Genomic DNA, 26008 nt, shown 5'->3' with positions numbered 1-26008 from the left:
CTTCTGTTCTAAATTGATACATATTGTGAACCAAGCTTAGGTGTCAGTAGTGAATTTTAGTGCAATTAAAATGAAATAATTGTTATAGTTTAAAAACTTTTGAAGCCATAACTTTCTTAACTAAAATTGTTTAAAACCATTTTAAATTTGAAAAATGTTTATTAAGCACCCGCAAGGGACTATGCTAGAGGATTTGAAGACGTTGAAGGATATTGAACAAAATCTATAAAGTGAAACTAAGAATCACTTTATTTTGTGAACTCTTCCAAAATAAGATAAAAGAAATTAAGAGTAAAATACAATTACTGAATTTCAAATCAAATTTCACATTAGTTTTGGGCAGAAGTTTATTTGTTCCCTATGACTCATTACTCATGAAATCTATTTCCTTCCCTTTCTTTTTTCTCCCTTCTTTTCTTTTCCTCCTCCTCTTCTTCCTTCTCTTTCTTCTACCTGCCACCAAACACTTTGCCAATCATGCAGTACATAGATGCATTTGCTATCTAAACAGTGACTTTAGGTCTCCTAGTTACTATCAAAATTGATGCCATGGAAACCACTTATTCCTTCACTTGATTTTCAAGCTAAGAATTAAAATTCATTCCTTTCAGAAAAGTGGGTGAAACCATTCTCCCAGCCCTGGGGCAAAAAAGAAACCAAGAGAAATCAGGATGCAGACTGGTCATTTCTGTTGCAGATCCTAAAGTTGTCATTGACATCACTGGTATCTTGGTTTGTCAATTTTTGTGGCTAATCCAGAGCTTGAACATCAACTTTTCCATTCATATCCCAGAAATATGGCTTATAACTCCATGAACAGCATGCTTAACCAAAACTTTGGCTCAAATACCATAACTGAAAGCACAGAGGCTCATCACTTTGTCTTGCTCATAATTCCCACGTCTCTTTCTTTACAAGTAGTAAACATGACTAGCACATTGGCAATCCATTCTGCTGTGACTCATCTGTACCTTGTGCTATATCTCATGCTTCATGGACATCCATGCACATGCTCTTGAGACAGCCTTTAGAATAATTGTAAAAACCTTTGTCTTAGGTGAGGACATCCACCTACACTTTACAGATCTTGTATGTACCCAAGTATTGAAATGTTGTCTCCCTCATTAGAAGGTGAGTCCTTTAGGTCAGGGACTGTTTTCTTTGTATCTCTAGTGTCTGGCATATAGTAAATGCTTAATTAAATCCTTATTGATTGACTGATGGACTTGTTGATAAAAGAAAAAAAAGAAATATACCTATAATTTTGGCAGTTTTATTCCCTTCTATCTATTTCACCTACTCAAACTAGTGAAAGGAGGCTAGGTGGTGCAATGGATTGAGTGCTGGGCCTGGAGTCAAGATCTGAGTTAAAACCTGATCCCAAAGACATATTAATTGTGTTATCCTGGGCAAGTTAATTAGCTTCTCTTTCCCTAACTGTAAAATGACTATGATGATGAAAGCACCTGTCTCTCAGGATTATTGGGAAGATCAAATGAAATAATATTCATAAATCACTTAGCACAGTGCCTAGAATATTGTAGGTACTTAATAAATGCTTTGTTGTTATTCAGTCATTTCAGTCATGTCCAACTCTTTGGGAACTAGTTTGGGATTTTCTTGGCCAAGATACTTGGAGTGGTTTGCTATTTCCTTCTCCAGCTCATTTGACAGATGAAGAAACTGAGACAAACAGGATTAAATGACTTGCCCAGAGTCATACAACTAGTGTTTAAAGCCAAATTTGAACTCAGAAAGATGAGTCTTCCTGACTCTAGGCCCAGCCTTCTAGCCACTGTGCCACCTGGCTGCCTTTAACGAAAGCTAGCTGTTGTTACTATTACTCTGTATACATCTTGTGTGTGCCTAGTCATTTACATATTTTTCCCTCTTTAGAATGTAAACTCCTGGAAGGCAGGGACTGTTTTTGCCTTTTTTTTTCTGTATTCTAAATGCTTAACACAGGCTACATATGCCAGGGCACATATTAAGTGCATAATAAGAGTTTGTTGACTAATTGACTTGTTGACAGAGGAAAAAAGGTATACATGGATAATTTTGGCAACAGAAGCAAGTCATCTACTTTCGGCTACCTAGGGTGCTGTGTTTGCTTCACACTAGTTGGTATTCCTTATGTTTTTATCCCTTTAATACTTGTTTCTGGGATATTCTAAATATGCCTATTTGTAGAAGCACGGGCCTTGTTCTGTGTGAAAATAATAGTTGTCTCCATTCAATAACTAGGCATGATTTATAACAGTTTCATGAGTCCTCTTTATCCCTTGAAGAACTTGTCCTTTAGTTTTATGATGGGAATTAGAGACCTGTTTATGAAATATGATCAGTCCCAGACTAGTTAGAAAGGCAAAAACATAATTTGTTGTAGAAAACTGTTCTCAAATATGGGGATATGAGTTAGATATAAGACAACTAGGGTACTTAAATTGGACTCTAATCATTACAAATTTAAGATTTGGCAGAAACTGTCCTGTCCTACATAGTTGTATTGCCTTGGGAATAAAAAAGGCAACTACATTAAACAAATGGAAAAGAAAATGCAGTTTTGTTTGGTTTAGAGGACAAAAGTCCATGAAAATATTTCTATAGAAAAAGGTTTGTCTAAACAATCATCCTGTGCTGATAATCAAATGCTTGCACTATATGCCAGGCACTCAGCTAAGTGCTAAGGATCAAACAAGAGACAAAAGACAGTCCCTGCGCTCAAGGAGCTTACCAGCCACTAACATTAATCATCATCATCATCTTAATGGTCCTTTTTTATTTTAATATTTTATTTATTCAATGAAATGTAAAAAACAGTGTTATACATTATTTTTTTTAAAATTTAGTTCCCAATTCTCTCCCTTCCTTTTTCTCCTTTCTTGTCATTGAGAAGGCAAGCAATTTGATACTAGGTTATAAATATGCAGTCATGCAGAACATATTTCCATATTAATCACGTTGTGAAAGAAAACACCCATCCCCCTAAAAATCCCCAAACAAGAAACTAAAGAAAGTTTTAAAAAGTATGCTTCAATCTGCACTCAGTCTCTATCAGTTCTTTCTTTGGGAGGTAGATAGCATTGTTCATCATATGTTCTTCAGAATTGTCTTAGATCATTGTGGTGCTGAGAATAGCTAAATCATTCACAGTTGATCATCTTACAACATTGCTTTTACTGTGTACAATCTTCTCCTGCTCTGTTCATTTCACCTTGTATCAGTTCATGTAAGTCTTTTCAACGTTTTCTGAAAGCATCCTGTTCATCATTTCTTATAGCACAATAGTGTTCTATCACAATCATAAACCTCAACTTGTTCAATCATTCTCTAATTGATGGACTTCCCTTTAATTTCCAAATATTTACCACCACAAAAAGAACTTTGGAATAATATTTTATATGTATAGATAATATTCCTTCTTTTAAAAAATATCTTTGGGATATATACCAAAGATTGCTGAGTTAAAAGTATGCACAGTTTTATAGCCTTTTGGGCAAAGTTCCAAACTGCCCTCCAGAATGGTTGGATTGGTTCACAACTCCACCAACAGTGCATTAGTGTCCCAATTTAACTACATCTCTGCCAACATTTGTCATCTTCCTTTTCTGTCATATTAGCCAATTTGATAAGTTTCAGGTGGTACCTCAGAATTGTTTTAATTTTCATTTATCTAATCAAGAGTGATTTAGAGCATTTTTTCATATGAATATAGATTTTATTTCTTTATCTGAAAAAAGCCTGTTCATATCCTTTGGCCATTTATCAGTTGGGGAATGACTTGTATTCTTATAAATTTGACTCATTATCTCTATATATTTGAGAAATTGAGAATATCAGAGAAACTTACTATAGAATTCTGCTACCCCCTCCCATCTTCTATTTTCCTTTTAACTTTGGCTGCATTGGTGCAAAACCTTTTAAATTTAATGTTGTCATATTTATTCATTTTATATCCTGTAGTGCTATCTCTTGTTTGGTCATAAATTCTTACCTTAGTCATAGATCTGACAGGTAAATTATTGTATACTCCCCTAATTTAGTTATATCACCCGTTATGTCTAAATCATGAATTCACTGTTACCTACTTCTATTTTATGTATGAGTTCATCCCATTCACATTCACAATTATGATTATTAAATATGTATTTCCCTCCATCCTATTTTTCTCCCTATTTATCTTTCTAGTAGCAATGCTATATTGCTATTTCTTAATAATACCAATTCCTATAACTGTGACCCTCCTGGAAATTTAGAACAAATTCAAATTCTTTTGATAGAAGAATTCAGATTAGCTTTATTTGTTTATTTATTAACCATTGAGGAAGAGGGTCTATGCATGCTCCAAACATAGCTCGACTCTATCCTTTCAAGAATTATATAGTATTAAAATTGTCCTTAAGAACAGTTTGGTGCCAAGTTATCATCTGATTTAGTCCTGGCTAAATCCAATTTCTTCATAAGATTACATTATTTTCTGGACATGCATAATGTATCCATATGGTTCTGAATATTAAGCATCCCTGTAATTAGGCTGGGATAGCTGGAACAAACAATATTCACCAATTATTTATATATCTATATATCTGTCATCTATCACCTATCATCTATCTATCAAACATCTATCAATTATCTATCATCTATCAATCATATGTCTAGATATTTATCCATCTATCATCTAACTACTTTACTTTGAAGACTGCCTATTCCTTCCTCCCCCTTCCCAGATTCCCTTAACTATAATGATCCTAACCATAATCCAATTCTAGCAAAAAGCCCTCTGTCTCAGGGGCCCTTATTTTGTGCTAACAATGATAAGCATAAAATGCGAGGTACAGATGATTTCTCTCCCTAACTTGAGTCTAACTCCCTCAGATGCAGTGATCACATCTTTTATATTAATAGCAACCAATAAGACAAGGCTCAGTGGATTTTCTGGCTTATAAAGAATGTTTATAAATATTGTTGAATGACTTTCCTCAAATGTTTTTTCATCTTTAAAGGCTGACATTTTGGTTTCAATCCTGTTAGCTGCAGTGTAGGATATTTCTTGATACACAGCCAGGGAACCCTTGTGGATTCCTTGTTATTTTCTGTGTTTGAATTAATATACAAACTATTTATTGAGTCAAGAGTGTCTTGGGTAAATTAGTCAGAGGTCAAAGTAGTTAAAGGGCATTTGTAGCTGTAAAAAAAAAAAGAAATTCAAAGCAATTTCTGCAGGTGATTACTAGACCATATTCTTGAACATTAACAGAAGTTAAAGTTTTGCTATTGTGGACATAAAATATTTTCTGAAGATACAGAACAAATAAAAACAAGCCATAATACATAGATCCAATGTGCCTGATCTTTGTCAGTAGGAGGGAACTGGGAAATGATTATGAATAGAAAACTCTCAAAATGAGAAAATGGCTATGTAATTCAGTGGTGTGACATAATGGATAAAGCACTGGGTTTGGAGTTGGCATTAGATACTTAGTAGCTGTATGAACTTAGCCAAGTTACTTCACTGCTATCTGCCTCAGTTTCCTTATCTGTAAAATGGGGATAATAATAGCACCTACCTCCCAGGGTTGGTATGAAGATCAAATGAGATAATTGTGTAGCATTTTGCAAACTTTGAATCACTATTTAAATACTAGGTACCTATTATTATTATCTAATCTTTTTCACAGTGGAACCAACATAATGTTCAATATGGCCTTACTGAACATGGGTTTTCAAGCAGAAGTAAATAATTTTTCATGTCTTTGGTGTTACTCCATAGTTCTAAAGGGGTATTTTGTTTTCCCAAGTGATACCAAGGCTTAGAGATGAGAAAGAGAGAATGTGTCACTGCGGAGTCCCAACTGTGTTAAAGTCCCAGTTCTGACATATATTGCTTGTATGACCCAAGGCAAATTGATTATTCCATTAGTGCTTCAGGGAACGAGGGCTATAAAGCTTCCAGTTTTCATTGGGAGAAGGATTTCCCTACACCAATGGAATTACAAGGATGGGCAAAAAAGCATAGTTTTTCAAAACAAGAAAATTTGGTTTTCTAAGAGTGTAAATATACTTCATGAAAACAGTTTAAATTCCAAGCAGCTCAGTAAAACAATGTTTTCTTACCCAGGAATGTTAGGTTTCTTTGGTATTTCATATCAGCATATATCACAGACAAATTAATTGACTCATAAGATAACAATGGGGCAAGTGAAAAAAGAAAAACCCAAACAAATAAAACAATAATTCATTGACATGCACCACTTCACAAAGTACCACAATCTAAAGACTCAGGTCCTAGATCCCAGAATCCCAGAATCCCAGAATATCAGAGTTGGACAGATTTTCAGAGGCTGGAATTCCAAAACTACCAGATGTAACTGACTCATAGTCATCTAGTTTTGGCTTGAGGACTTTCTGTGAGGGAAAACTCAGGGTCAGCCCATAATACTTCAGGTTAATTGTTTATTTGTTAATATTTTTACTTACACTGAACCTAAACCTACCTGTCTCTGTATTCACTGTTCCTATTTTTTTCCCCAAGGAAAAGCAGAACAAATCCAATTCCTCTTCCATGTGGTAACTCTTGACATAATCAGAGAGTCATCACATCCTTTTGTTTTCCTTTTGCCAGGCTAAACATCTCCAGTTTTTTTTTTTAGCTGATCCCCATGAGACCTTTTTTCAACCTTATCATCCTCTTTTGTATACTCTCCAGCTTATTCTTCCTAAAATGTGTTAATCAGAGCTATAATATTCCAGTTGTGGTTTGACCTTATGATAATGCAATGAGATTTCCTTGATCTTGGACACTATATACCTCTTGATCCAGCCTACACTGACTCATGTGAAATTCCATCTTCTATCTCTATGCCTTTATAACAGTTACACCTATGCTTATAATATTTTCTCTCTTCACACTTTGCCTCTTAGTTTCCATGCCCTCCTTTAAGTCTTCACTTGGGAAGGTTTTCCTAGTCCTCCTAGTTCCTAGTGTTGTCTCCTCTGAGATTACCTCCCATCTACTCTGTATATGTCTTGTTTGTGTCTGGTTATTTACACATTGCCTCCCTAGTGGAGTGTAAAAACCTCAGGGCTCTGTTTTGGTATGACTTTGTAGTCCAAGCACTTAGCACAGTGCTTTGCACATAGTAGACAATTTAAATGTTTTTTGATTCATCATTTAACTTTATTGGCTGCTATGTCACACTTTTGACTCATTTGAGATTTTGAGATTTCAGGATATGAAAATTCATCAATTTTTTCAGACAAACTATTATCTAGCTACATATTGCTAAGCTTGTAAAATTCTCTCTCTTACTCTCTTCCTCTCCCTCATACCCATATACATCTTTCTATATAACATTTATCTATCTCTCTCTTTCTCTATCTATCTATCTATTTATTATCTATCATTCTATCATCTATCTATATCTCCCTTACAGGTCTTCTTTGATTTGGCCCAACATTCTGTTATCTGGTATCTTTTTTGACTCCTGACTGGTACCTAGTGTGTTAACTTTGTCTCCTTGCATTGTGATATACATTTTTTTTCCTTTTTATAGTTCCAGATGTTCCATTGATGGAGAATGTATGGCCAATGTTTTTTTTTAAATTGCCCAAAGCAACAAATGGAACGGTATTAATTAATAAGAGAGCTAGTTAGATTGCAGGACATTACCCTTCTTAAACAAGACAACTTACAAAACACACAGCAGATGTTTAGAAAAATAAATGTGAGAAATAAAGATATCGCAGTTGTCCAAACATGTGCTTAGTTTTCTCCTGAGCAGGCACTGCGTACCAAGAGAAGAAACTTTGCTACAAGCTCTTCTCCATGACATGATTCCAAGGTTTCTTCCTCCCCAAATAATATTGATAACTGAGAGGAAGTAAAAAGAGGATTGAGGTGAGTGACCCAAAACAAAACTTAGCTGCCTGGGGGCATCTCCCTTGCTAGCTTGCCAGCAGTAGGCCAGGTTCCATCGAGCTTGTATTGTTCATCACGTGAATGTCATCTACCAATCTGATAAGCATGCTATCTATAGCTTATCTAAGTCACTGATCAGAAATAGGCAGTTAGTAAACAAGCATTTATTAAGCACCTACTATGTTTTATGCATAAAAAGAATCTTGGATCCCTAGGGTACACACTAAAGCCCTCTTTCTAAGTTAACATAGGACTATTCTTTAGGTTTGGCCATTTAACCAGTTTTGAATCATACTGTCTTTTAGCATATAACATTGCATCTTGTCCATAATAATAATATGAAAGATTTTGTCAAAATCTTTGCTAAAATCTAGGAAAAGTATAGCTGGAACATTTTCTTTGTCTATCTAATAAACCTATTAGAAATGGAAATATAATTAGTCTGGACTGGTCTGTTTTATATAAACTTTTGGTGCTTTTTTGATGATACTTTCCTATTTTAAATGTTCCAAAAACCATCCATTTAACATAATCTGGAATTTTTCCAGGAAGTGGTCAAACTCACCAAATTTCCATGTTTTTCCTCTTTTGAAAGCAGGTCAGCACTTGTCCTCCTTTGATCCTTTGGTACACCTCTTTTTCTCTATGATATCATTCACAGTGGTTCAGCAATGACATCTTCCACTTATTTTAATGCTCTGATATGTAGTTTATCTTGGCTTAGTGACTTGAACTTTCTTACCATCTCCTTCACTTGTCTTTGAATTCAACTCCTTTTTAAGTCTTCTTGGTTCTATTCTTTTCTAATGAAAAAATTATTCTCTGTGGTAGAGGAATAGCAAAATTAGAGTTCAGTAGCTATGTCTACTGGCTGTTGTCCATTATCATGGTCCTAACTACCTTGGGCAGTGGTCTTATCCTTTCTTTGATACTTCTCTTTCCCCTCCGGGGAGGTTTTCTGGATACATGCCCTGATAAGAGAGCAGAACTCTCTATTACTATTGTCAGGGCAACAAATAGCTGCCTCATTACCCCTCAGCAGGGAATCACCAATCACCACCACTCATCTCTACTTCCTCTAACCCTTACCAGATGACTCTTGACAAAATCAATTTGACACTGTGTAATGGAGCTGATGAAACATCTTCAGAGTTGGCAAAAATTTCTATTGAATACCAGCATTACTTGAACATTAGGTACCTAAGAGACATTAAGAAACAAGCAAGCAAGGGTGATTCCATGTGACAACTGAGTTTTAGTTCATGAAAAATATTATACTTACAAAAGAATATTACATTGAAAACAAATAGAGATTAAATGCAACATATGCCTGAAGGATTTTTCTTTGGTTCATGTCATATAAATGTCTACTTAGTGATTTTTTTATACCTGTCATGTTTTGTATCCAAAAGAACAAAATATATAGCAAGCTAAAGGTTGACCTGTCTACATTTATTAGGTGATATAAAGCATTTAAAATTCTTTGCAAACCTTGAAGCACTATATTTGTCAGGTGTTTTTTGCTAAATGCTAGTGAACATTTCCCCCCTACTTATTGCTGAACTAATTATGGATCTATAGTCTTACTTAACCCATGATTTCTAACAGGAAGAAAATTAATTAAAAATCACACCTATGAATCCTAACGTTAAGTTCATGAATTCATTGTTCCTTCTTCTGTATGGCTGGTGATAAATGAATTGATGTCTACCTGAGAGAAGTCTTTGGTCGAGCTTTCTCCTCCATCCTTTTCCGTTTAACCTTTTTATTATAAGGCCTTTGGTTGAAGTGACAGATAATATGCTTATCAAATGACAGAAAGTGGGGCAGCTAGGTGGTGAAGTGCATAGAACACCTGCCCTGGAATCAGGAGTACCTGAGTTCAAATCCGACCTCAGACACTTAACACTTACTAGCTGTGTGACTCTGGGCAAGTCACTTAACCCCAATTGCCTCACTAAAAATTTTTTTTAAAAATCAAATGACAGAAAGTGGGGAGTAATAGCTGAATTATATCATAATGAAGATCCAAAGTGTTCTTGACAACTGGTGATGATAGATTGAATTGTTTAACACAAATTTAATTGGGAAAATGAAAAGGGAAATTTTGTTTTAATATAGAGAAATAAGGTGAACTTGCTCATGTAGAAAAAAAAAAACCTGGGTGTTTTTCATGTACTGAAAGCCAAACATGAGCCAATGTCATGAAAGGGCAATAAAGCCAAATTTAATGCAAGCTTTGAGTTAACAGAAACCAAATTTTCAGAGTGAGGAAAGTGTAAGTTCTGTTTTATTCAGCTCTGGACAGATGATATCTGGAGTATTTATGGTCAGTTCTGGTTGTCACATTTTATGAATGACCTTGATAAGCTGGAGTACAACCAGAAGACATGATGATGGGACCTGAAAGAACTGGAGATACTCAGCCTGGATAAAAGAAAGCTTGTGATGGAAGGTAGGGAGGAAAGGGAATAATTGCTATATTCAATCATTTGTTGGACTGTCATGTAGAAGAGGAATTAGGCTGATCTTGTTTGGTCTCAGAAAGTATAACTAGGAACAATGAGAGGAAGTTTCAGAGATGAAGATTTTGGTTCAATATAAGGATACAATTTGTTGTTGGGTAATGGAATGGGCTGCTTAGTTGTTATTGATTTCCTCATCACTAGGAAAGGCAAATTGCCCATTAGTCAATGAGCATGTATAAAGGATTCCTGTTCAAGTACCAGATAACTAGACAAAAGGTAAGGTTTTTTCCCAGATCAATGATTCTCTGAGAATGACTCTGGAGAAATCAGGAAAGATTTTGTGAAATAGGTAGGAATAAAAGTGATCATTGCTATTGTTAGTAAACTAGATAGCCTGAGGATGTAAAAGAAGACATTCCAGGAAAAAGTGAGTACAATATAAGCAGTCATGGAGGCTGACATAACCATTTTGTGTTTCTTTGGGATAGTGACTAATTTAGTGTTGGAGTAGTGTTAAATAAAGTTTAACAAGTAAGGTAGAGTACAGATTGTGTAAAACCTTAACAGCTGGTCCCCAAATGGGAGCTACTAAGGATTGTTGAACAAAGGAATGGCATTATGGAAGTGATGTCATATCATGTGCCTTTATGGTTTAAGCCCCTAGATTGACTATGCCATTATTCTAGGTAAATATAGAGAAAGAGAAGATAGTAAATATGGGAAAGATTTGGGAGATGAGATTGAAATTCAAAAGAACATTAGTAATTTAGAGAAATGGTCATGAATAAATGAAATAAAATTTTGTAAGATTTTTAACAACTAAAAACCCATTTAATAAGCAGTTACACAGAAAAATGTTATACTTTAAAGGAAGATTCAGAGTTCAGATTTTATTCATCCATGTATTAGGAAGTGAGAAATGCAATTGTATACTCATTCCCTAACACACATACACACACAATCCAGATAAACAGACATATAGATAATAGAAATAGTTATGTGGCCAACTAAGTTATTGAGTAGAGACTCCAGGCCTGGAGTCAGGAAGACTCTCATCTTCCTGAGTTCAAATGCAGTCTCACACACTTACTAGCTGTGTGACCCTGGACAAGTCACTTGACCCTGTTTGCCTCATTTCCTCATCTGTAAAATAAGCTTGAGAAGGAAATGGCAACTCACTCCAGTATCTTTGCCAAGAAAACCCCAAAGGGGATCATGGAGAGTCAGAAGGAATTAAGCATCAAACAGCAGTGCCTTTTCCTATCTATTGATCTATATAATATCTTGACCAAACCTGTAATTTCATTTGTGTAGAGAGGTGCCATTAAGTACTCCCTCTATCAGTGAAGGCCAACACCTTCTCTGTACCATATTCCTAGAGAATTATGAGGACACTGAAAGGTAAAGTGATAACCAGCATCACCCAACTACTTTGTGTCATGGGCAGGATGTGAACCCATCTTCTTGACTCATAGTTCAACTCTACTATGCCAAGCTGCCTTCTGTACAAATATGAGATACAGAATTAAGTACTATTTAAATTGTAGCTAAAAATCTAGGAATTAGAAGTGCTGTACAAAAATGATAAAGACATTTGGATTCCAAATGATAAGTATAACCATATGGTCACGAGAAATAATCTTTCCACTATATACAACAGCTGAAACCTTTACCAGAGTATTCTATCCAGTTTCAGATGATGTCTCTCCAGGAGAGCTTGGAGAGGTAAAAGGAAAGAGAAATCCAGTGCAGATTGAAGAATTAAAGAATGACTCTTCATAAGGAAGGATAAAGAAATGGGGATATTTATCTCCAAGAAAGGAAATTTGAGTGATGATGATGTTTATATATAGGAAAGATGTTAATAACTATATATTTATTTATTCATTCAACTATTTATTTATTTGTTTGTTTATTTTGTAGGGCAATGGGGGTTAAGTCACTTGCCCAGGGTCACACAGCTAGTGTCAAGTTTCTGAGGCAGGATTTGAACTCAGGTCCTCCTGAATCCAGGGCCAGTGCTTTATCCACTGTGCCACCTAGCTGCCCCAGTAATTATATATTTATGATCCCTCAGGGCAACCCAAAAAGAAACTGGTTAAAGACAAAGCTATGAGTTCCTTCCAAAACAAATTATAGAATTACTTTTAAAAAGAGCAGATTAAAAAAACAAACATGTGACACTTACTAGCTATGTGACCCTGGGCAAGTCACCTAACCCTCATTTCCCTGCAAAAAAATAAAAATAAAAATAGCAGATTTGCAATTAGCAGAAAAGTTTTAGTCATGGTTATTTCCAAATATAGAGAGATTGGCTAGATGATGCTTCAAACTTCCCCTCCACAGAATCACAGTTTCTGAGTTGGAAGGTACCTCAGTAGACATTTGGTTTAAATCATACCTAAAAGGAATCCCCACTTTAGTATGCCCAGTAAAAAGTCATCCAGTCTCATTTTGCAATCCTCCAATGAAAAAGAACCTACTTTGTCCTGAGGCAGTCACCTATCACACAGTGCCCCATTCCACACATCCTTGGGCAGGTCTAATTTTTAGGAAGTATTCCCTAATATCAAGCCAAGGTTTGCCTCATTTCAACTTCTATATATTGCTTCTTTTGGTGCTAAATGGAACATTCTTTAGGAAACACTAACTCCAAGGCCATATCCACATATTAGTTTTCTTGTGGATTCATGGGAAGGGTTAGGGTAAGGCAATAAAACAACAAACATTTATTGATCATTCACTATATTCCTGATGCTGTGTTAGGTTCTGGGGAAACAAATGGAAAAATGAGACAACCTCTGCCATCAAGGAACTCACACTCTATCAGAAGGGAAGTTGCATCATGTTGTGCAATGGATGTAATATTGGACTTGGAGTTCAGAAGATCTAGGTACTAAATATAAGCTCTGCCACTAACTGGCTATGTGACATAATATGCAAGTCACACAATTCAAGTCAACAGTTTTTTTAGGTTAAAAAATTTTTTTCAACATCTTAAAAATAAAAGCACTGTTATGCATGTAATTTTACCTCTCTCTTTTCTTCTTTAGAATTAGATTGCAGGGCTTGATATTTGTTTCATCCAGCTTTGCATTCTGTGATTCTAAAAATAGACAATATGGTATTTATTTGGAATATGGTTGGGACTTTGTAGCATTCTTTGAGCAGGAATATTTCCCTTACCCAAAAAGATGCCAGATACTAAGCTTTTTTCAGAATAGATCATTTTAAAATTCACCAGAACAGATCATAAAACTTTTTTTGTGAAATATTATTGAAACTAGACAAGTAGTCCATGAAATAAATTATAATACCAAGACTATAAGTGTAGAAAATAATGACTAAATAAGTAGCTAACTCTGGCTTTATATTAGACACTTTTAGAAGCTGCTGAATGAATTCTTGGTAAAATAGTGGATAGAAGACTAGAATTTATCAGGAAAGAAATAAGTAGTATATATCTACTATGTGCTAGGTACTGTGTTAAATGCTTTACAAATATCATCTCATTTGATCCTCACATTAAACTTTATTATCCAAATTTTACAGTTGAGGAAACTGAGGCAGACAGAAGTTAAGTGACTTATCCAGGGTCACACAGCTAGTAACTATCTGAAGCAAGATTTGAACTCAAGTGGTCCCAACTTCAGGCCCAGTACTCTATCCACCATGCCACCTAGCTACTTCTAGGAAGAACTGAGTTTAAATCCTTCCGCAAATACTTGCTAGCTGTGTGAACCTGGACAAAAAACTTAATTTCTCTTGGCCTTAGTTTCCTTATCAGCAAAATGGGGATGCCAATATCAGCTACCTCACAAGGTTGTTGTGAGGATCAAAGAAGATAATATATGTAATGCACTGTGTGAATATTAAAGTACTATATAGGGGACAGCTAGGTGGTAAAGTGGATAAAGCAGTGGCCCTGGATTCAGGAGGACCTGAGTTCAAATCCGGCCTCAGACACTTGACATTTAACAGCTGTGTGACCCTGGGCAAGTCACTTAACCCTCATTGCCCAGCAAAAAAACTCCATAAAACAAACAAACAAAATTAAAGTACTGTATAAAGTGTTAGCTATTTATTTTAAGTGATAGCTGTATAATATAATGAAATCTTCCCATAGTATTTAAAAGTTAATACCATTTCTTCAAATTTGCTTTAAGTGGTTCAGGTGCTACATGACTGTGAATAGCACTGTCAACTGCCTTGTTGTAGACATTCTCAGTATTTCAATGGGTCTGTGATCTCATTGCTTGAGTACTCTATTCAGTGATTCAAATTGCAATCCACATGTGCGTGACCACCCTATATGACTCTTGTCCATGTATTCTTATAAATATTATAATTCTTATAGGCTTCACCTATCATGCTGGGGGCCTTTTTCTTATTCTCTTAACATTATTAAGGCAACAGCAGATCTCATAAATTCTCCATTAATTTTATCTCTTTCTCTACATGGCTAACTTATTTATTTATTTTTTTTGGTCATACATTTTTCTGACAATATACTTTGCACCACTTTCCCTCCATTGACTAATGTCCTATTTGTTATGCATTGTAGCCTGCTCCTGCCCACCATATGCCTCTCCATTGCCCTTTAGGTGACCTCATCTAAAATTCTTTGGTGACTATAGTTTTCCATGATTCATAGCTATAAACATTACCAGGAGAATATTGGTACAAAAAATAATATGGTCCTTTCATTTTTAAGGGACAAGCTCATCACTAAAAGAACTATGTCATTTGTCCAAAGGCAATACAATCTACTCCATGCCTCCTGTGCAATCTATCCCGAGTACATCATCCATTTTCAGTCTTTCCCAAACAAATGTAATGATGAACAAGGGCTATTGATTGTCGATCCAGCTCATTATTATAGTCTGGACAATAGGCATTCTTCTTCCTCTTGCAACTAAACACAGTACTCCAAAAGTGGTCTGACCATCAATGAGGACAATAGGCCCACCTCTTCTGAGTGAACACAACTCTGTTGTAGGAGGCTCTACAATGTTCTGAATGAATAGTTTGGGACCTTATACTTCTAATAGAAGTATAGCAATAAATGATTATTAATCATTACTAATGAGACTCATTAGACATATAGATGTCCACATGCTTCTTATAAACAATATTTTGACAGTCAAATCAGTCAAAAAAGCAAGTTAATCAAATAGAAAATTAAATCAAGCAACAGGTTGACTGAGTTTTTGTTTTGATCCTCAGCTGAAATGCTCAATCCAGTTACTTATGTAGAAATGAGCCCTTTGTAATGAGTTTATCAGAAATGCATGTGTGTGTATTTAGATATGTGTATATATATATATATATAAGTAAAATTTGATCCTTATCATAATCTTGTGAGGTAGTTAGTATAATTAAACTTATTTTATTAATGAAGAAACTGAAGCTGAGAGAGTTTAAGTGATTTGCCAAGATTCATATTGCTGGTAAGGGTATGAAGTAGGTTTGCTTCCAAATTCAGTGCTCTATTCACTAAGCCACCACTGTGACTCCACATAAATCTTTATGAAATTGATTTGAACTGATTTTTTTTTTTTTGCGGGGCAATGGGGGTTAAGTGACTTGCCCAGGGTCACACAGCTGTTAAGTGTCAAGTGTCTGAGGCCAGATTTGAACTCAGGTCCTCCTGAATCCAGGGCCAGTGCTTTATCCACTGCGCCACTTAGCTGCCCCTGAACTGAATTTTAAAAGAATAATCATATACCCCTTTAATTTTCTGTTTTCTAGGCTAATTCTCTCCAATTCTTTCCATTCTTTTTTGTGGTTTCAGGTCCTCATACCTTTCTGGTTACCTTCCTCTGGATGCACTTATTTGTCAGTCACTCTCAGAATGTGGCACCAAAAATTTGTTTAGTATTGTGTGTGTGTGTTGTGCGGAGGATTTATTTGGGTGTTTTCTTGAAAGTGTCTGCTATATTGAAATAAAACTTTTCATTTAAAAAAAATGGTAGAGAATGTATGTTACCCAGAAGTGAACATTACTCTCCCTATGTGGTATGTTTAGCAAAGAGAATAGTAGCATGATAAACTTGTCCCCGACATTTTATTCCAATTTGGTGCATCTAAAAATTGATTTAGCTTCTTTATCAAACACATTACATTTAATTCATATTGAGACTGCAGTCAAAATCCTATTTTTTCTCATACTAAACTTTTATAAAGTAGTGCTTTTCTCTATTAACTTTTATCTTGTCGAATTCAGTCCTCTCTTCATGCCTGCCAAGGTATTTTTATATCCCTATTTTGTCGTTCAACCTGTTATCAATCCCTCCTAGCTTCATGTCATCAACAAATTTAATAAGCAAGCCACTCAAGCAAGCATGTCATTGATAAAAGTATTGAGCAAGGCATAGCCAAAAAAGAGCCCCAGGGCACTCATTGAACTATTATTTCCAGGTTGGCATCAGTCCATTTATAAATGATTTTTGGATTTAGTTTTTAACCAAGGCACATCTGCCAACCTATACAATTATCCAGCCCACATTTATCTGTCTTGTTAATATGATAGACTTTTCCAAATATCATCCTTAATATATATTAGTCTATTAGGTCTAGAACATGTTTTTTTTCTGGTCAACCAGTCTAATGACTGAATGAGAAAAGGAAATAAGGTCAGTTTGGTATGACAGTCTTAGTGATATTACCTTCTATTGATCACCATCCATTTCTTTAAGTATTCAAAACCTTCTAATTTAATGTTTAAGAGTAGTATGAAGTTTATAGTTTGAAGTCCGAAGTAAATGACATAATTAATGTTCCCCATATTCTTAAATGTCATCATCAGTTGCCCAACTTCAGAATTCTGTAACTCTTCCCCTTGACTCATGATTTCTTAGAAATTATTATCATGATTTTTTGGAATTGTACAAAATACTGTTTTATTTTATATGGGGAACTGTCATTACCATAGTAGGATTTTAAATTATTATGAAAGATAGAGAAAATTATGAGAATCTCGGCACCTAATAGCAAGCAAAACCCTGAGGTTAAGTTTGTCCTGGTTGTCTGAAACATGACACTGTTCCCTCAGAAGTTGAGAAAGTTTTCCTTCTAAAACATTAACTGTCATCCAGAAAGGTGGAAAGGAGGGATTTATTTCAAAGAAGAGCTAAATTACAGTCAAACTAAAAGTTAAGAGCTTTTGCAATTGTTGAGAGAACTTGCTTTAAAAGACTAATGTTTTTAAAATTCTCAAAGTTGAAGTCAGGAAGAATTGTTGCAAATCATTTATTTTTAATGAGCATTGCTTAGAGATTATGGGAACAGCTAGGTGGTACAGCAGCTAGAGCACTGGTCCTGGAGTCAGGAAGACTCATCTTCCTCAGTGCAAATATGGCCTCAGACACTTACTACCTGAGAAAGTCACTTAGCCCTGTTTGCCTCAGTTTCCTCATCTGTAAAATGAGCCAACAAAGGAAAGGGCAAAGCATTTCAGCATCTCTGCCAAGAAAACCCCAAACAGGGTCAGAACTGAACAACAAGAGATTATTAACTGTCATTCAGTGATCTCCTGCTTAGGAGTTTTTTCTTTAATTATTTACTTCAAGGACTCAGGAATTTAATTTATCTGGGCCAAGAGATTCACTCTGACTTAGAAAGAGTGTTAATCATAACCCTCCCACTTATGACTTTGATCCCACCTCTTCCAATTTCCTGAGGAATGACCAACAATTTCTAATGACATTTGTTTTCCTCTTCAACAGCAATCCAAATTATCATATTCCTTAAAGCTGCTAAAACACTGCCTTTCTTAAGGCTATCTTATACTCTAATCTCTTCCCTGGCTCCCTAGTGCCCTCAAAATAAAGTATAAACCTCTAAGAGACTGACTTTCCTGAAGTTTCACAGTATGGTCCTACTTCCTCTATCTCGGGCCTTCTTAAACTTTTCCCACTGGCAATCCATTTTTGCCCAAGAGATTTTTACACTATTCCGAGTTGCATATATAAGTATATAATAGGTATACATAACCTTTTACTGTTGCCACGTTTTTCACAATCTCCACATTCAGTTAGGCTCTATCCTACCTTTTCTCCCACTATTTCTGAACTCCAAGTCACCAGAGTGGTTTTTTTCACTCTCTTTGTGTATCATCTTTGTTCCCTTCCTGGTCTTTTTCATGAACAAAAGTCTTCTTTCCTTCCCTTTCCTTCTCCAAATCCTATTTGTTCTTTTAGGTCCAGTTTAAATTCTACCTGTTTCATGAAATCTACCTTCAGCATCTTCAACCTATACTCATCTCTCCTTCCCATAACCATGTTATCAGTCAGTGGGGTTGTGAGGCTAATGAATGTATATAATACTTTTCAAACCTTAAAGCACTATATAAATGCCAATTATTTATTATAATTGTTGTTGTTGTGTTTATTATTAATTAGCATTCAGTTACCAGGGCTCCTGTCTGGTGCTGATTTCACTTCCTGCCCTTTCTATTGCACTCTTTCTGACCTCAAGCAATGTTTATAGAGCAATATAGGGGTGTGTTGGTAAATGTTTAACAACTAAGTTCTCCAAAAATAAAATGCATGCACACAAACACTTTTACGTTTGATCTGTATTATTAACTCATTCTTAAGCCTAGATAACAAAACACTAAAACTAGCCCTGTCTTGTAATGTCTAAACACTCACACTGAAAATTGAACAGTTGGAGGTTAGAGCTGGCTCCAGCCCACCCCTGCATAATAAATAATCAACCATTTATTATACCATGTGCTAATCACTGCTAATCACTGAGGCTACAAAGATAATAAATAAAGCAATTCCTGCTCTTGAGGAGCTTACAATCTGTTAGTGAAGACAGCATTTACAAATATTAGCACATATAGAATATGCAAAAATAAATATAAATAAATACCAGGCAGTGAAATACAAGGTAGATAGGGGAAATACTGGTGATCAGATATATATTTTAATTGATTAGATATATATTTTTAAATCATAGTAACTTTAATATATTAGTGTAAAGTTTGATATGTATAAATTTTACCTCCCTAAAATCTAGTTTCACTATGCTGAGCAATAATTTCCTTTATTTTTGTTTTGTGACAGATGATTCAAGAAAGCAAGTTCCTTATTGAGATGGCAGACACCATCCATGATAAGATTATTCAGTGTCAAAAAGCAGGTGATTACCTGATCTTCTCTTTCTATTTTGTAGAATAAAATTGATATTAACATGAATTTTGCATGGACTTTGAGCGCATAGCTGTGAGCTATGACTGAAATATTTTGCTTTGTACTTTTTGATTAATTAGTCTTTGTATAGGACCAAAGAATTCTCAAGCCTGTTGGTCTTTCTGGGGCTGTGGGGCTTTCAAAAGATATGTAGACTTTTGAGGCATCTGGTCTTTGTCTCTGCACTCTTGGGAACCTGTCCAGGTACCATCTTATAGAGACAGTAGCTGAGCTTTCCACAGATCCCTTTAGCCAATCCTCGGAGTGGCCTTTTTCATTGGACAATTCATATTAATCAATAGTTAGGGAACATTTGGCAGAATATGGGCCCTGGGGACTCTACTTCCAAGTCAGTTACTTACCTGAGGCTCACCCAGGATAGAAAGGCAAAAATGGTTATAATAAGCAATGGTGAGAATACCAACATTGATGAGATAATAGAGCTGCTAAAGTATGAGTGACATCATAAGAAAAGAAGGAAGCTGCCTGCTTATGCCTGAAAATCATTGGTTTTATTCCCTAGTCAGGTATTGAATAGTTATAGCTCATCAGCTTTCATTATTGCTACGTTATTGCCTTTGTAATTTTGCCTAGTACATGCCAATGTGTACTCTAAACAATAAGCTATTGGTGGGGATGAACAAAATAAAAAGAAGGGTTTTCTGGAGGTAAGGAAAAATAGGATTGTTTTTTTCACAATTCCTATGTTATTCATCATTATGGAGAACCTTATTTTCTAAAGTCTGTTACCTTCTACTTTCAAAGGGATGGAATTCCATGAGGAGCTTCATAATCTTGGGGCAAAAGAAGGCTTGAAAGGAAGAAAACTCAACAAGGCAATTGAGAGTTTTGCATGGAACATTACAGTACTGAAGGTAAATGGAAAATCCAGCTGCCCCTTTGAACTTTCCCATTGTCCACCCTATTCTCACAATATGCTCAAGGGCTTCTCAGCTGTGGATAGTGATTTAGGTCTTTTAGAACTATTTGTGGGCATATTGCCTAGCTCATGCTCTGTGGGAGGCAGGAGAACATGCAGATTGAAATCAATAAACATTTTACCATAATAGGGCAATTAGATTTGCACATAAGACAGAGGGTTACAGACATGTGACACCAAATTCCATTCTCTGGTGGTAGGGTGTGTTCTTACTTCAGCTGAACATTATAAAAATTGATAAGTTCTCCATTTATTTGCCTGTGAACAGAATATGACAAAGGGGTGCTGCTACCAGTTACAAAAGACAAACTGAAGTTTGCTGAGGCATCAAGGACCATATAGTCTGTATAATAATCATCCCAAACCCCATCACACTGACACGTACTCTTGCTGTTTGGGCATTGTTTAGAAAACCAGTTTGCCTCTATATATTTTATGGGTGGCAGTGGTACTGGATATAAATTCAGGAAGACCTGAGTCCTTTTCTGACCTCAGCCACTTACTAGTCTTTTGATTTCTCTCCGCCTCAGTTTCCTCCTCTGTAAAAAGGGGATGATAATACCATTTACCTCTCAAGGTTGTTGTGAGGATAAAATGAAGTAAGATTTGTAAAGTGCTCTGTAAACCTTAAGGTGCTTATATTAATACTATTATTATCATTATTATTTTAGCTATAGTTTAATTTTGGAGTAATACAGTGAAGGTACCATTTTCATATTTTTAGGTCTGGTCAGGCTACTTCTGTTCAGTTGTGGGCACTATGTTTTAGGAAGGACTTTGAAAAGATTGAAGCCATCCAAAAGATGGCAACTAGAATGCTGAAGGTCCTCAAAATATCCCTCATGATAGCTGCTTAAAGGAAATCGAGGTGCTTAGGTTAGAGAAGCCTTGAGGATGGGGGTAGTGATATCTGTCTTCAAAAACTTGTAAAAGCTATCCTTTTGTAGAAGAATCTTAGACTTGTCCTGCTCAGCTCCAAAGAGGAGAATTAAGAGCACTGGGTAGAAGCTACAAAAAGACAAAACAAGCTTAGGCTTGATGTCAAGAAGACCTTCCCAACAATTAGACCTATCTTAGAGAGGCAGGGGTTGACTCAGGCAGGAGCTTTCTTATTGTGGAGATCTTTGAGCAAAGGCTGAATGATTTGTGGGTGTTATAGGAAAGATAGGTTGAGGCTAGATGCTGCTCTGAAATTCTGTGGTTGTTGAATTGACCAAATCAGAGGTTATTTAGGCAGCAATAAACTTGAGAATACTATAGCTTATTACTGGTAAACCATAAGCTGAAGGTGCACATGTACATATTTAAATACACAAACTCAAATACTTGCTCAGCCTTGTGCATGCTCATGCAATATATGTATTTGATGGGGAAGATCTTAAGATATCTTGTTACATTAGTTTGCACACAGCAGTGAGGGAAGCTGTAGTTTGATTTGTGACATCAGCTGCTAGGACCTGGGGGGGGGGAACTGCCAACTATATGCAAAGTCTTCTGTTTGGTGGTATATATACACACATGTATGAAATTCAAATATGCTGAGTTTAATGTTTTAAGAGGCAGTGTTAGCAGAACTGCTTTCTGTGGATACAAATATAACCCAAAACAACAGAGAGTCATCATTTACCTAGTCTTGCCCCAGTGGCTATATCTGTTTTTATTGAGAATGATAGACCAAACTGATTTGATAAATTTTAGAAAGATAAGAAGTTCAAGTGAAATTAATTTTGAGAAAGGAGTGCACAGAATATACATATGTTTAGTTTTTAGTATATCAGTCTTTAAAATATATAAATTTTTAAAATTTAGTTTCCAATCTTGCCCAGGCTAGAAGTTCAGCAGCCACTCCTAGGCATGATCTCAATACTGACTAGCATGGAAGTTTTAATTTGCTCTGTTTTTTCCAACCTGGATTGTTTTGCCCCTCCCTAGGCATCCTGAGGGGCATTCTGCTTCCAGAGGCTCACCATATTGGTGCTGGACTTAGTGTGGAGATCCAATTAGTTTTACCCTTACTGCAACTCAAAACTCCTGACCTCAAGCAATCTACCAAATTTCACTCAGCTTCCCCAGTGGGAGAGACCATGGTTATGTATTATGCCACCACTCCAGCAAGACAATGTAATACTTTGAGGAATCTGAGGTTTCATGGTTAGGGGAATTCCCTCCAATGACACAGATTCCAAGCCATGTATGTATATATCTATATCTATTAGCCTTATCTACATAGATATAGATATATTCATATATATATATATATAATATGTTATTTTCCCCAATTGCATATTAAAACAATGTTAGCATTAAAAAAAAAGTTTTGAGTTCCAAATTCTATTAACCCCTCCCTCCCTTGCCCCTTCCCTGAGACAGTAAGAAATCTGACATAGGTTATAAATGTGTAATCATGTAAAACATTTCCATATTAGTCATTTTGTACAAGACTTGAACAACAACAAAAAAGAAAGAAGACACAAAGGACAAAAGAAAGAAGGAAAGGAAGGAAGAAAGGAAGGAAGGGAGGGAGGAAGGGAGGAAAAAAGGAAGGAAGGAAGGAAGGAAGGAAGGAAGGAAGGAAGGAAGGAAGGAAGGAAGGAAGGAAGGAAGGAAGGAAGGAAGGAAGGAAAGAAGTGAAAACTAGTATACCTCAGTCTGTAGTAAGATAATATCAGTTCTTTCTCTGGAGGTGGATAGCATGTTTCATCATGAGTCCTTTGGGTTTATTTCTGAGAATAGTCAAGCCATTCACAGTTCTTCATCATACAATATTGCTGTTACTGTGTACAATGTTCTCTGGGTTCTGCTTACTTCACTTTGCACTACTTCAGGTAAGTCTTTCAAGGTTTTTCTGAAATAATCCTGCCAAGCCATGTACATCTTATCATACTTTGTGACTCGACTATGATCTCTTGTAAATTGTCTGCAAGGACTCCACTTAATATGCCCTATAACTCTCGCCATTCCATGGTACCAGTGAGCACACAAACTCACTGATCTTACTATATGACTGGTTCACCTTTTTGTTTTGTTTTGTTTTTGCAGGCCAGTGAGGGTTAAGTGACTTGCCAAGGGTCAAACAGCTAGTAAGTGGCTGGATTTGAACTCAGGTCCTCCTGAATCCAGGGCCGGTGCTTTATCCACTGCACCATCTAGCTGCCCCTGGTTCACCTTTTTTGAATATCATACTCCTTGCTGATGATATCCTCTGTCATTTCTATGTGGTTCTTTATTGTTAATGTGCTGCTATGTAATTGTACCTACCATGTTCTTCTTCAATGAACTTTAATTCTTCAGAGATTGTGATATTACATGACAGATCTGTGCCCAAAATTGAAGCAGAGGAAGAGTGTGGGCTTGATCGCCTTTGGGAAATTGAGCAGTGTCTTTAATGACCCTAAGTTTCTCCATAAAACAATGGTCTTTTTTGTTGTTTTGAAGCTTTGTTTTGTTTTGTTTGTAACAGCATTCATCCAGTGATGTACACATCCAGACGATGAGTCATTGTTTATGAAAGGACATTGCAAAAATAATATGATAGCCTTACTCATGCATATAGATTTATAAGGAAAATGAAAGCAAGAAAGAACAAAGAAGAAGATACCCTTTCCCATAAAATCTTGTGTGTTATTGAGGCTGTGAAATTCTGGAAGGATGTGGGATTTTGATGACTTGAGTGCTCCCTTTAATGATATATATCATTACCCCTCTTTGACCTAATAGATGGTCTTCAAGATGTTCTGTGGCCAGAAAAAAATCATCACCTTAACCAATATCGTTATGAATCTCTCGATTCAACAACATTTTTTGAGCATCTATTCTGTGCCAGGTACTCTATGAGGTGCTGGGGATACAAAGAAAACAGTGGAATAGTTCTTGCCCTCAGGAGCTTATATTCCACATAGGAAGGGCAGGGAAGAACATGTACATAAAATAGGATAATGCAAAATATATACAACATGATGGGAAGATGGAGAGCATAAACAACCAGAGGGATTAGAAAAGGCCTCATGTAGTACACAATTTTTTAATTGAGTCTCATAGGGATTTGAAGAATTGGAGGTAAGGAGGGCAAACACTCCAGGCATAGAGGATAACTGAATTAGGTTGGTCCTTGGACAACAGATATAGTCCATCATTAGTCCTGAATAGTTTATTATTGATACTTTAACATTTTAATAGATTTGTTATCTCATCAATGGGTACTACCTCCAGTGATGCAAATTGAATCTCAGTCACTCTCTTTCCTCCTTTGAAACTCTTATCAATGTTCTCTGGGAATATCTCCCCCAGGGTCCATCCAACATGAATGCATCTTTCCTCTTGATCTCTTGGCATACTGCAAGTACACCAGTACAGCATATGAACTGTTCATTAGTAAACCAACAATGTGCTTCAAATGATTTTACATGACTTCAAGTCATAGAATTGTTGTTGTTCTTCATTCTCGAAGGAGACCATGACATTGGGAGGTAATGTCATGACTTGCCCTGAATTGGATTTAAGTGAGAGAGGGCTGTGCAAGGTCACCAACCTCACTCTTTCCTCCAGAGCCATCTGAGTCCAGTGGCAAGATATACATCAGGACAACTGGAGATGGTCCCAGATGTTTTAAGGCAATTGGGGTTAAGTGACTTACCCAAGATCACACTGCTATTAAGAACCTGAGGTGAAATTTTAACTCAGGTCTTGACTCCAGGGTCAGTGCTCTATATCTACTGTACCAGCTAGCTGCCTTAGTCATAGAATACCATAGTCACTGAGGAATGAAAGTTGAGGGTCAACTAAAGATCAAGGGAGAGGAAAATGATAGGCAAATGATAGGCTGCCATGGAGAACTCTGCAAGAGAAATGGTACAAAGGATGTAATCAGAGATGTATGTCCAGAAAAGAAGGTGGGCTAGTCATGTGTTGTAAGTGGCAGGTAACTAACTGGTCAGTATTGATGTACTTTAAAAATATTCTCATTTGGATTATTCTCAAACACCTGCCACTTTGGAAGTCTAGAACAGAAATGTATGATTTTATAACTTAGTTGAAAAAGAGATTAGTTGTAAAATAGTTGTATTGCTATACCATTGTAAGAAAGCATATTACTTAGAAGAAATACCTTTTTACCCCCAATATAGTCAGAATTTTTGCAAAGGCAATATTTAAATCTCTGAGAAACTGTATTTATGGAAAAACTGACTCAATATGAGATACAACTGTGCTTCTAGATGCTGCCTTAGTCCTGAAATTTGGAACTCTTCCTCTTATGCAAAAATAAATGAAGCAGTTTAAAAATAAATTTCTGCACAAGCCAGTATAAGTCAATGTTTTCTTTGATTCTACTTCTACCCAATTTTTGGCCTACACACAGACTTTTAGTTGCTGCTTAAGCAGTAAAGTCTTTTCTCAACACTTCATCCTTTCTCATGTTGGGGGCAGAGAGCTTGAAAACACTGTTACAGTGGAGAGAAGGGCCCAGAGACCGATTTTCTATGCA

General features: G+C 36.0%; 1 protein-coding gene across 1 annotated transcript in view; it reads left to right on the top strand.

The window, feature by feature from the left end:
- PLCL1 (phospholipase C like 1 (inactive)) overlaps positions 1-26008 on the top strand; it is a 437313-nt gene that overhangs the window by 364669 nt on the left and 46636 nt on the right. Inside the window, exons 4-5 of the mRNA XM_043998093.1 lie at positions 19461-19536; positions 20352-20461. Coding sequence (XP_043854028.1) covers positions 19461-19536; positions 20352-20461 — 186 coding nt within the window. The remainder of the gene's footprint in view (positions 1-19460; positions 19537-20351; positions 20462-26008) is intronic.

The sequence above is a fragment of the Dromiciops gliroides genome, chromosome 3, assembly GCF_019393635.1.
Source record: "Dromiciops gliroides isolate mDroGli1 chromosome 3, mDroGli1.pri, whole genome shotgun sequence".
Taxonomy (NCBI): domain Eukaryota; kingdom Metazoa; phylum Chordata; class Mammalia; order Microbiotheria; family Microbiotheriidae; genus Dromiciops; species Dromiciops gliroides.
Note: the sequence above shows the minus strand (reverse complement) of the source record. Positions and strands in the feature narration are given on the sequence as shown.